Genomic DNA, 13,508 nt, shown 5'->3' with positions numbered 1-13,508 from the left:
GATTGTATTAATGATCCTAATTAGACTAAGAGCCCACAAATGAAAATTATTGTTAGGAGGAAAGCTGAGCCCTCTTACTAATAACCCTATACCAAATGGCATCATACTCATGAAGGACCTACCTTATCCTTATGAAAAGCTCAACATACTCATCCTCAAGCTTCCTGCTACTGTCAAAGGCTGCACCTGAAAGCAGGAGCCCACAGGAAAAGTTCTGGCTCTTAAATCAATTATCTTCTACTTACACTGTTTATTCCCTTGGAATGATTCTATCCAACTTAATTGTCATCCTTCCTTTAAAATTCACAGAGTTAATTTTTGTTCCTAAACAAAACACTTCTCTCTTCCTACCTGTTACATGCTGGTTAGTGCTGTAAGTTTGGGGTTGCCAGGGTCTAGATTTTGCTTGTGGTTTCTGGTGGCAAGCATTGTGTGGGGTCCTGTTCCAGGTCACCATCTGGTTGTTCAATGCTAGTGTCTCAGATGTCTGGGGTGGTTCTGGTCCAAACAAGGGCTTGATAGCACTGTCCAATCCATCTGGAGTCAGATCCCACATTTCAAGATTATCAAGATTCTCTACAGAGACCACAGAAAAGTATAGCATCAGCAAATAAGTGTTCTCACAGAAAGCCCTAGAAACACTGGCCATAGGAAATCCCATGTTTTGAGTACCCTATGATAGTTTTTGGAATCTCTCCTCTACCCCTGAAAGTGCACTGAAGCTTCCTTTGGTTAGTACAAATTTTTTGCTATCGGAACCCCAGCCAATAAAAATGAGGATTCCTAACTACTACTAAAAGCATAAAGCACAGTAGCTTATAAGCATTTCATGGGTATTTACTAATTAATTCTTGAGTCACACCTGCAAGGCAGTCTTTCTCAGTGACTGGTTCTGAGACAGCAGGTATGGTAGTGCTGTGCGTCAAAAGGGGCTGGAAGGGCAGCTACGGTTTACACAGAAGAAAAAGGATAAGTCAGAAATCACATAGCTAAATGGAATTTAACCACTTCAGTACGGCGCTCACCGGCCACAAAACCTCGCCCACAGCTGCACTCACAGTCCCCACAATAGTGTGTGCTGTGCATTGACGACGAATCTGTTTTGCTCTTGTGTGACGAAGAAAGCCTTAAAGCACTGAAAGCTTGTTTTACTTTACAGGCAGCTTTACTTGTCATGTAAATCAGAATAGGTAACAAACATATACATATATGTTTTCATTACATTATTCTTAAATGTTCACAATTTTATTTTGATAAATGAAAAATTAGAAAAGTCGTATCACAGCTGTCGGCTAAAGTCGATGCTGGGCTGTGCGCCTTCATATAACGGCTGTCGGCCATAGTCGCTGTGCACATTCATCTGTGGCTGTCAACTACAGTTGACACTGGTACCGAAATGGTTAAGAGATTAAATCTACTCCCCTCTTGTTAGAGGGAGCAGTCTAAGAAGTGCAAAGCTGCCTGGGGCTATGCCAGTTCAGACTGTAAAAGAACTCAAGATTACTGAGTCCCAGCCCTACAACAGATCTACCTGTGTTTTGTTTTTGTGGATTTTTTTTAATTTGACAGAGTTTAATTGGGCAAAGGATGATTCATGAATCAGGCAGTCCCCAAACCAGAATAGGTTCAGAGTGTCTCCCTATATGTGGTTTAAAATAACTATTCCTTCTCAATAAAATGGTAAAAACAAAAGTTTATTTCTCCTTTAACAGCAAAAGTAGAGGGAGAAGCCATCTACTCCAGTAGCTTGCTTGCTTTTTAAAGCCATAACCCTTGCTCAAACAAAATCTTAAGCAAAAATCCAATATGTAAAATAGATTAAAAGAACAATGGTTCCGGTTGTCTGGTAAGAGACAGGAGGAAGTCCTAGAGGACAACCTATTCCACACTCTACCCTGGGAGTTTCTGCAATGGTTCAGAAGCTAAACCTCTGGAATAACTCACTATTAACCACTTTGGTACGAGCGTCCAACAGCCACAGATGAACACACACAGACTTTAGCCGCTTTAGAGCAAAACGGGCGTGTGGTCAACGCACAGCACAGACTACCATGCCGACTGTGAGTGCCGCCACGGGCGAGGTTTCGCGGCCGGTGAGCGCTGCACCAAAGTGGTTAAAGATATCCTGGGACAGTAAGAGGTTTCGTTTTTTTCACATTAATTTCAGCCTGTCAGTGCTAAGGGGAATATTAATGAACCAAACACAGAGGAAGTCCTCTGTGAATCTTCATAATTTGTAGAGAAAAACTAGGCAAAAGTTCAATTGGTGTGGAATAAATCCCTTACTTTGTGTCTATTCTATATTCTATGGGCAAGGATCACCTCTACTAAAAAAAAAGTCTATTATTCCCACTGAATCTGGACTCTGAAATAAACTAAAGTCATCAAATAAATAATCTACCAAAAGCTCCCATTATCTTCAAACCCAATTTTTCCTTCTATTTAAAGACATGACAGAAATAAAAGGCTATCTGAAGCAAAAAAACCTTTTTACCCTGAAATTTCTAATTCCAGAAGATTATGTCAAGGCCCATTTACTTCCCCCAAAAAAAAAATATTGTCTTTAGAAATGGGAAAGTGCATGGTGGATTTCACTATCTTTTTTTAAGATTAGGTTGCCAAGGCTGGAGTGCAGTGGCATCATCATAGCTTGCCATAGCCTTGAACTCCTGGGCTTACGTGATCCTCCCACCTCAGGCTCCTGAGTGGCTGCAACTACAAGTGTATACCATCACGCCTGGCCTTTCTTTTTTTTTTTTTTTTTTTTTGTAAAGACAGGTTCTCATTACATTGCCCAGGCTAGTCTCAAATTCCTGGCCTCAAGCAATCCTGCCTTAGCCTCCCAAAGCGCTGGGATTATAGGTGTGAGCCACCACGCCCAGCCCGGATTCACTACCCTTAATTTCCTGGACTAATTTCTCCCTCGTACAGCTTGAGAGAAGTCTCTTCAGATATACTTCTTAGGGCCTCTGCTCCCATCTTCCCACACACCCTCACTCTTCTTTTCAACTGATGGGGGAGATACTTCAACTTGCTGCTGTCTCTCCATTTGCTCCCGGAACTGCTGCTGCAGCCGCTTTTGCCGGAGCTTCCGCTGGTAAGTGGCATCATTCTCCACAGTGGCCGAGGTCAGGTGTCTGGGTCACAACAGCAACAGGTGGGAGAGAGTTCGTGAGTGGTGGCTGTGGTTCCTCACAGAGCACACAAACCAGCTTGCTGGCTCTGAAGGTAGAAATGAAGGCAAACTAAATCGCATGAGAAGGAGCAGAAGAGGAAAGGAAGGGAACTTAGACCCCATACCGAGGGCTGCAGTCCTTTTCCTCCTGTATCACAATGTGGGGATCATCTGGGTGGCGAGGTCTGCAAGGGGAGGTCACTTGCTGTGGTTTTGGGTGTCCCAACATCATGTTTGGTTGACAGCTGTTATATCTTGCCTGTTCCACAGAGGGTTCAAAATCTTGTCTCTTTGCTTTAGTTAAATCTACTTCCAGAGGCAACTAATAAGTAAAGAAAGAGGATAAAATACCTTGAGATAAATGAAAACTAAAATTCAACATACCAAAACTTCTGGGACAGGCCAGGCACAGTGGCTCACGCCTATAGTCCTAGCACTCTGGGAGGCCAAGGCAGGCGGATCGTTTGAACTCGGAAGTTCGAGACCAGCCTGAGCAAGAGCGAGACCTTGTCCCTACCAAAAATAGATAGAAGTTAATTGGACGGCTAAAACTATATAGAAAAAATTAGCCAGGCATGGTGGCACATGCCTGTAGTCCCAGCTACTCGGGAGGCTGAGGCAGGAGGATTGCTTGAGCCCAGGAGTTTGAGGTTGCTGAGAGCTAGGCTGACACCATGGCACTCTAGCCTGAACAACAAAGTGAGACTCTGTCCCCCCCCTCGAAAAAAAATAAATAAAACTTCTGAGAGGCAGTGAAAGCAATCCTAAGAAGGAAACTAAACACATAAATTAAAAAATAAGAGGCCCGGCGTGGTGGCCCACGCCTATAATCCTAGCACTCTGGGAGGTGGAGGCGGGAGGATTCCTCAAGGTCAGGAGTTCAAAACCAGCCTGAGCAAGACCACGACCCCCCCCCCCCCCCCCCGTCTCTGCTAAAAATAGAAATTAGCCAAACAACTAAAAATAGAAAAAATTAGCCAAGCATGCTGGCCCATGCCTATAGTTCCAGCTACTCGGGAGGCTGATGCAGGAGGATTGCTTCAGCCCAGGAGTTTGAGGTTGCTGTGAGCTAGGCTGACGCCACGGCACTCTAGCCCTGGCAACACAGTGAGACTCTGTCTCAAAAAAAAAAAAAAAAAAGGAAGATCTGAAATCAGCAACTTGACTTTATACCTCAAGGAACAAACTAAACCCAAAGCTAGCAGAAGGAAGTAAATTAAAAAAGGATTAGAGCAGAGATAAATGAAATAGAGAATACAAAAACAATAGGGGGGGAAAAATCAAAAATAGGAGTTGTGGGTTTTTTTGAAAAAAATCAAAATTGACAAACCCTTAACTAGATTAAGAAAAAAAGAGCAAAGACTCAAGTTGATGAATACCAATTTTAAAATCCCCAACAAAATACTAGTAAACCAAATTCAACAGCACATTAAAAGGATTATACAACATGGCCAAATGAGATTTATTCCTAGAATGCAAGAATAGTTTAACATAATGAAAATCAATGTAATACAGCACATTAACAGAATAAAGGATAAAAACTGCATGTTCATCTCAACTGATACAGAAAAAGCATTTGACAAGATTCAACACTCTTTCGTGATAAAAACACTCAACGAACTATGACTAGAAGGAAACCACATCAATGTAATACAGGCCATATATGAAAAGGCCACAGCTAATACACTCAAAGGTGAAAGACTGAAAGCTTTTCCTCTAAGATCAGAAACAAAGCAAAAACACCCACTCTCACTATTTCTATTCAACATACCATTGGAAGTTCTAACTAGAGCAATTAGGCAAGAGAAAGAAACAATGCATTCAAACTAGATAGGAAGAAATAAAATTATCTTAGTTCCACGGACATCAAAAGAAAAACTTCCTGACATTGTTTTGGATATGACCCCAAAAGCACAGGCAACAAAAGTAAAGATAGACAAATAGGACTGCATCAAACTTAAAAACTTAAGAGGCAACCTATGTAATGGGAGAAAATATATATAAATCATATATCTGATCAGGGTGATACATATATCTATATATAGATATATATATGATATGATATATATCTGATGGTATATATATATATCATATATCTGATATAATATCCAGAATACTTAAAGACGCACTACTACTCAACAATAAACTATCAAATATCCCAATTAAAAAATGGAAAAGGGGGATCCGAATCAAGATGGTGGAGGAGAAACACCGCCAGACAGAGTGTCTCTGCAGAAAAGACAGATTCTAGCAGAAATTAGAAGAAAAAAGCAAGAAGACGAGCCTACATTGGACGAGGGTCGGAAGGCGGGGTACCTGAGACCACGGGAGACTCCACGGGAGGAGGTTGCAGAGGAGAACTGGAAGCTGAGACCGCCGGAGCAGCCCAGAGACCATCGGGAAGGATAGCTGGATAAGTCACCTTTCCCCTCCCTTGCATCTCGGACTGCTGGTGGGCTCCCCAGCAGGTGGAGAGACCTGCGGACACCAGCCCAGTGACAGCCACCACCAGCGAGTGGTAAGCCTGTAGCAGACGCGGCACCAGGCTCCAAACTCCCTTGGGGCACCTCCGTGTGCACAGACCCGAGCCGCGCGGCAGGCGCCATATTGCCTCACTCTCCCCTCCGCCCACCCTACCCGTGGCTGCCCAGAGAGACAATATAGCCACCAGCTGGAGGCACCTCCAGGGAGTGGGACCTTCTCTTTCGGGGCCCTACAGCTGACTAAGGGGAACTCAGACAGTGAGCTCCCTACCCGCCAGCTCTCCCAGGTGCTGCTGGCACGGTGATCCCAGGAGAATGGGGCAGACCTTGAGGCTGAGAGACATAGACACAGCTTGGACTCCCTGTGGGTGAATTGGGACCGGAACTCCTCTCCCTGGTGGGGATATAGTTTGAAGTCTGGGGCCCAGAGGTCAGACCTGCAGACCAGATCCCGTGCACCCAGGTCTCGAATTGCCCGGGGCACAGAAGGGATATATGTGAACAGCCTACTGAGGTGTGTGTGCCTTCGGGGTCAGATCAGCGTCCTAGAGGGCAACTCTACTCCCATAGGGAGGCCATGAGCCCAGCCCAGGTGGCGTTCCTGCCCAGGGAACCTCCCCGCCGGCATCACAGCCAGGGGAGGCTCGGTGGTGTGAGGTCTGGCCTGCTGGCAGAGGCCCAGGAGTAGCTGCGGAGTTGGGGAGGGTGGAAAGAAGTGAGGCCCGCTCCAGACTGCGGGTCTCAGACAGCCACACCCCACACGTAGACTCTCTGATTGAGCGGGGCCATTCCGGCCCCTCCCTGACAGCTTTTCCTGGAAGCAGAGAACAGAACTTTGACCCCTGCTAACGGCATTGGTGGTGCCTGAGGGCAGGCTTACCCAACCCAGCTCCGCCTAGACTCTCTCCTAGACTAGCCCTCACTGAGGGGGAGAAAAGGACACACCTGGAAGTCCCAGGGCCCCACCCACCACCTGAGGCACTAGAGTGCCTCTCTACAGGAACAAGAGCTGATAACGGCACAAAAACAACAGCGTAGCCTGTTTCTCCAAGCAACTGCCACCTACTGATAGGGAGGGCATCCTGCACAGCCTTTTCACGGCACCTACTGATTCATTTTACAGGGAGTGGTCGAATCTCACCCACAGACACCACCTAACAGCTCAGAAACTAAACAAGGTGTGTGAATACCCAAACGAAAACCTAAAGGAAAGAAACATCAACTGATCAACGTGGGAAGAAATCAGCGAAGGAACTCTGGAAATATGAACAACCAACGGAAACCACACCCCCAAAGAGGAGCACCAGCCCCTTAGAAACGGACACCAACCAAAATCAGGCAACTAAAATGACAGAAGAGGAGGATTCCGAATGTGGATCATAAGAAAATTCAACGACCTGCAAGAACAACTCAATAACCAACACAAAGAAACCACAAAAAGCCTCCAGGACCTGGAACAAAAGTTCACTAAAGAAATCAATACAATGAAGAAAAGTTTAACCGAACTCCTGGAAATGAAGAATCAATTCAGGGAACTACAAAATTCAGTGGAAAGCCTCAAGAACAGTAGATCACACAAAAGAAAGAATCTCAGAGATTGAAGATAACACCTTCCAATTAAATAAATCAGTCACAGAGATAGAGCAGAGAAACAAGAGAAAAGAGCAAAGCCTATAAGAGATGTGGGATTATGTGAAGAAACCTAATGTGAGGGTCATAGGGTTACCAGAAGGGGAAGAAGACAACACTCAAGGGTTGGACAAGCTATTTGAAGATATAATAGAGGAAAATTTCGCAGGCCTTGCTCAAAATCTCGATATACAAGTTCAAGAACCTCAGAGGACCCCTGGGAGATTCAATGCAAACAGGAAGATGTCATGACATGCAGTCATCAGACTGACCAAAATATCAACTAAAGAGGCCCTTCTAAGAGCTGTAAGACGAAAGAAGCAAGTAACATACAAGGGAAAGCCAATTTGAATAACACCAGACTTCTCTACTGAAACTTTACAAGCAAGGAGAGACTGGGGCCCCATTCTCACTCTTCTGAAACAAAACAATGCCCAGCCTAGAATCTTATTCCCTGCAAAACTAAGCTTCATATATGAAGGAGAAATAAAGACATTCTCAGATAAGCAAAGACTGAGGGAATTCACCAAGACAAGACCAGCCCTACAAGAAGTACTTAAAACAGTGTTACTGGCCGGGTGCGGTGGCTCACGCCTGTAATCCTAGCACTCTCGGAGGCCGAGGCGGGCGGAATGCTCGAGGTCAGGAGTTCGAAACCAGCCTGAGCAAGAGCAAGATCCCGTCTCTACTATAAATAGAAATTAATTGGCCAACTAATATATATAGAAAAAAATTAGCCAGGCACGGCGGTGCATGCCCGTAGTCCCAGCTACTCGGGAGGCTGAGGCAGGAGGATTTCTTGAGCCCAGGAGTTTGAGGTTGCTGTGAGCTAGGCTGATGCTACGGCACTCACTCTAGCCTGGGCAACAAAGCGAGACTCTGTCTCAAAAAAAAAAAAAAAAAAATAGTGTTACCCACGGATCAGCACAATAAACACGAATCTAAATCTACTGAAAGCTAAAGATCAAAGCCCAGACACTACAATGGCTCAAGAGAGAAAACAAAGCAACAATGTTCAATCCAACATAATGAACAGAAATCTTCCCCACCTATCAGTTATCTCAATAAATGTGAATGGCTTTAACTCCCCACTCAAGAGACACAGGCTGGCCTAATGGATAAAAGAAACAAGCCAAGTATCTGCTGCCTTCAGGAAATACATCTAACCAACAAGGACATTGGCCTAGGCAAAGAATTTATGAAGAAGACCCCAAAGGCAATCACAAAGCAATAAAAATAAATGAATAGGACCTAATGAAATTAAAAAGCTTCTGCACAGTCAAACTATCAAGAGAGCAAACAGACAACCCACAGAATGGGAGAAAATTTTTGCAAGCTACACATCTGATAAAGGGCTGATAACTAGAATCTATTTAGAACTCAGGAAAATCAGCAAGAAAAAAGCAAACAACACTATCAAAAAATGGGCAAAGGACATGAATAGAAACTTCTGAAAAGAAGACAGAATAATGGCCAACAAACATACAAAAAAATGTTCAACATCTCTAATCATCAGGGAAATGCAAATCAAAACCACAATCAGATATCACTTAACTCCAGTGAGAATGGCCTTTATCCAAAAGTCCCCAAACAACAAATGCTGGAGTGGATGCGGAGAGAGAGGAACACTCCTACACTGCTGGTGGGACTGTAAACTAGTTCAACCTCTGTGGAAAGCAATATGGAGATACCACAAAGCGATACAAGTAGATCTACCATTTGATCCAGCAATTCCACTACTGGGCATCTACCCAAAATATCAAAAGTCACTTTATGAAAAAGACACCTGCACTCAAATGTTTATAGCAGCACAATTCACAATTGCAAAGCTATGGAAACAACGCAAGTGCCCATCAATTCATGAGTGGATTAATAAAATGTGGTATATGTATACCATGGAGTACTACTCAGCTTTAAGAAACAATGGTGATATATAGCACCTCTTGTATATTCCTGGATACAGCTGGAACCCATTCTACTAAGTGAAGTATCTGAAGAATGGAAAAACCACATGTACTCACCAGCAAATTGGTATTAACGGATCAACACCTAAGTGGACATATAGGAGTAACATTTATTGGGTGTTGGGAGTGTGGGAGGGGGGAGGAAGGGATGGGTATGTACAACCACAACGAGTAAGAAGTGCAACGTTTGGGGGATAGACATGCTTCAAGCTCTTGCTCGAGGGGGGAGGAGGGACATGGGCAATATAAGTAACCTTAACACTTGTACCCCCATAATATGCTAAAATAAAATTTAAATTAAAAAAAAATGGAAAAGGACTTGAGTAGACATTTCTCCAAAGATGAAATACAAATGGTCCACAAGAATATGAAAAGATGCTCATCACTAATCATTAGGGATATGCAAATCAAAACCACCATAAAATATCACTTCACAGCCAATAGGATGATTAAGATGTCTACTACCAAACTTTTTTTAAAAAAACAGAAAATAGCAAATGTTAACAAGGATGTGGAGAAATCTGAATTCTTGTGCATTGTTGGTGGGATTATAAAATGGTACAACTGCTATGGAAATCAGTATAGCGACTCCTCAAAAAATTAAAAATAGAACTACCATATGATCCAGGCAATCCCACTTCTAGGATTCAATTTCAAAAAATTGAAAGCAGCAACTCCAAGAGATATTTATACACCTATGTTCACAGCAGCATTAGTTACATGAGCCAAGGGGAAGAAATAACTCAAATGTCCACAAACAGATAAACAAAATATGATATATGCATACGAGGATATTACTCAGCCTTATAAAGGGAGGCATTCCGACACCCATCACCACATGGGTGAACCCTGAGGGCATTAATACTAGGCGAAACAAGCCAGTCACAAAAGGACAAAACTCTATGACTCACTTATCGCAGCTACCCAGAGTAGTCAAACTCACAGAAACAGAAAGTAGGGTGGTGACTGCCGAGGGGTGGGGAGAGGGAGAAGAGGAGTTCTGGTCTTACAGGCAGAGTTTCAGTTCTGCAAGACGAAAAGGTTTTGAACATTAGTTTCACAACAATGCAAATATCTTAATACTACTCAACCCTACACTAAAGACGGTTAAGATGGTAAATTGTAAAAATTTACATTAAAAAATGTCTTTTTTACAATATAAAAAGAAAAACTGCAGACTAGGAAAAAAATTTTTTAAAGAGAAGAGTTTTGGCAGATGCCAGACACACACCTCTATTAGTGGCTCCACGAGAAAAAGAATCTCTTGGGCAAAGGATGGGAATTCTGCCCTGGGTGGCGGCACAGCAGGGACTGCAGCGGGCGCCACGGGGAGAGCAGGCACTCCTCCAGGCAGGCTGACCATCACAGGGCAAGTGTGACCCCAGGGGCGCTTGACCACAGAGCCCATTCTCCAAAGGCAAATGCTCAGACCATGTGATAGGTACTGACAGAAATGACGGACATCTAAACCTTAAGGACACCAGAGCTAAGGAAAAGAAACGACGACAGTGCCGCGGAGAGCTCTGTGCGCGTTCTGAGGTTTCACGGGCCGCTCGCAGCCACAGTTGCCTATATCTGAGACAAATGACACAAATTCTCCAGGACTCAATTTCTTTGTCCATAAAATGATCAGTTCTTGCTAGCTCTAACGTTCAAAATCTGAAATAAACATTCCAGACCCTCGAAATAGCTGAGTCCTCACTTCTCTCTCCATCCTCCAAACACTCAACCCATGACAGAAGAGAATCTGCTACACTGTCTTCCCCGCAATCCATCCTATTCCTCCCTTGCTACATACCTGGCGTGGAAGCTTATTTAGTGACCTCAGATAGTCTTTGTCCAGGATACAATTTCCAAGTGCATTCCCAAAACTCCTGAGGGTAAGAGAAAAAAAAGTGGGACAGGGCTGAGAATTGTTTGCACGTGAATCCCAGAGAACAGAGTTACAATGTTAGTACAAGTTGCTTCTCAAAGCAGCAGGGAAAATCAACCCTAGTGTGCATTCCATAAATGTCTACGGAGCATGGCCAGGTTCCTTCCAGGTTCTGAGAATAGCAAATGCAAATCCCTGCCCTGAAGGAGAGATGAGTATGAAAAAACTAAGGAACCATTTACAAAACCCTACCCCCCGGTGTGGAGCACACAAATTCCAGAGCAGAGATTTATTTTTCCAAGAACTGCTCCAATTTCCAAATAAGAGCGGGCTACACAAAGGACACAGTCCTCCACGACCAAAGTTCTCCACTTGGGATATATGGAGCTCCCCAGAGTACGGCAATGCAAGTTTCAGTGCACTCAGGCAGGCATTTTCTGGAAATGCAGTTCACTTCAGTTCTCAGCGATGTCTGTGTAGCCACGTGACTTCGTTGGCTCTGCCCCACCCGTGTGAGGCAGGCGGCGGCTGCGGGCACCGCAGGAGAGCGGAGGAGAAAGGCCGCCGCCTGCTGCAGCCGCCGAGAGGCCCTCTGTTCCCAGCACGGGCGCAAGAGAGCCCTAAATAGAGGGTGCAGGACTCTACCACTTACTCCCCAAAAGGGAAGACCTAAGCATAAACTCTGAAAAATACAAAACAAAGCAGAAAAACAGGGTAGATGAAGACGTGGGCAGGAGTGAGATTTATCTTTCCATGTTATTTAGACTTTTGAACCATGTGAATATATTGACTTTAAAAAAAAACACAAAACTGCTCTGAAACGAGCTAAAATGAAGCATGTGAGCCTCCAGCCCCCGTGCTCACCTGAGGGCCCGCTTCAGCCCGTCTGTCACTGCCTCCTTCCTCGCCTTCTCCAAAGACAAAGCCTTGGACTTGAGGCCCTCACTGACACCATAACCCACGTCTTCATGGTATGAACCATCCTGGGGCAGAAAAGGAGTTCAGACTCGAACATGAAAAGCCACAGGCGTGTCCCTTTCCCTCAAGTAGCAGTGTTCAGACCGGGCATCTGTCACCCAGAGGCACAGAGAGTTGTAAGAGCATCAGTTTCCAGAACTACTTCCCAAACTCAACCTGCCTGCACATGTGCCTTGTGGTCCCGGCGTCAAGACCATTGTCCCCTCCCAGCCCACTTTCACATACAAGGTGTTTCAAACCCCCAGATCTCACTAAGGTGTATTACCCAAAGGTATGAAAACCTCTGGGATATCAGGCAAAGAGATCATTTGAAATATTGTATCTAACAGTGACCGGGTAGCAATCCTTTCGTAAGTTGGGTGGTATCCAACGCAGCTTTCACCAAAAGCCAAGGTGGACCTGACAGAAATCGTTAGCTGACAGAGAATCAAATAAAAGCATTCCTTGATTTTTAGAAAATAACTCAGAGAGCTCTCAAAGAAATGAGTAACACTGTAACAAAATGCTTTTCATCCTCAGCTACTTACTGATGTGTGCAGGGTTTTTCTGTACTATTTATAAAAATCAGAAGTCAAGAATAGAATTAATGCTCAATGTTCATTCAAGAAATAAGTAGTGTTCAATTATGGATACATAAACTAACTAAAAAGAAAAAATAACACCATCCATTTCATTAAGATACACATTTTCCATAAAATTTTAATTTTTCTTTTTAGACAGTCTCGCTTTGTTGCCCAGGCTAGAGTGAGTGCCATGGCATCAGCCTAGCTCACGGCAACCTCAAACTCCTGGGCTCAAGCGATCCTCCTGCCTCCGCCTCCCAAGTAGCTGGGACTACAGGCATGCGCCACCATGCCCGGCTAATTTTTTCTATATATATCAGTTGACCAATTAATTTCTTTCTATTTATAGTAGAACAGGGTCTCGCTCTTGCTCAGGCTGGTTTCGAACTCCTAACCTCGAGCAATCCGCCTGCCTTGGCCTCCCAGAGTGCTAGGATTACAGGCATGAGCCACCACGCCCAGCCAATTTTTCTTTTTAAGTATCAAAATTTTGATCTATTTGTGTTCTCTTCAACATAAACACAATTGTTCAGTCAATTGTGTATTAACAATAACTGTGATAATAAGTCACTCCAGAAGAAATCTTTTAATATTTAGAGCATTAAGGTCACTGAAAATTTACCAAAAAATGTATTTTTATACATACACATGCACACACGCAGGGAGAAAAGCATAATAAGGTTATCAATGAAACCTTCAATCATAAGTCTATATTAGGATAAAAACCAGTAGGGAACTAGAATAGATATATTTCAGTTCATATAAAGAAGGAACAATGTAAAATTTCTGATGATTAAAGAATAACTTACTCATGTATTTTTTCAAATAAATGACAGTATTTAA

General features: G+C 43.7%; 1 protein-coding gene across 6 annotated transcripts in view; it reads right to left on the bottom strand.

Annotated features, from left to right (window-relative positions):
• Positions 1-13,508, bottom strand: part of RAD52 (RAD52 DNA repair protein) — a 35,343-nt gene that overhangs the window by 4,813 nt on the left and 17,022 nt on the right. For 4 of the 6 annotated variants that reach the window (XM_076007820.1, XM_076007822.1, XM_012748346.3 and 1 more), the window contains 5 exons: positions 11,989-12,107; positions 11,050-11,125; positions 3,301-3,497; positions 2,992-3,137; positions 352-576 (listed from right to left, as the gene is read on the bottom strand). In XM_076007820.1, coding sequence (XP_075863935.1) covers positions 352-576; positions 2,992-3,137; positions 3,301-3,497; positions 11,050-11,125; positions 11,989-12,107 — 763 coding nt within the window. Of the gene's footprint in view, positions 1-351; positions 577-862; positions 933-2,989; positions 3,138-3,300; positions 3,498-11,049; positions 11,126-11,988; positions 12,108-13,508 lie in introns of all 6 variants that reach the window. The other 2 variants (XM_076007823.1, XM_076007819.1) reach the window with 2 other exon arrangements.

The sequence above is a fragment of the Microcebus murinus genome, chromosome 10, assembly GCF_040939455.1.
Source record: "Microcebus murinus isolate Inina chromosome 10, M.murinus_Inina_mat1.0, whole genome shotgun sequence".
NCBI lineage: Eukaryota > Metazoa > Chordata > Mammalia > Primates > Cheirogaleidae > Microcebus > Microcebus murinus.
The sequence above is the reverse complement of the archived record's forward strand: the minus strand, read 5'-3'. Positions and strand labels throughout refer to the sequence as shown.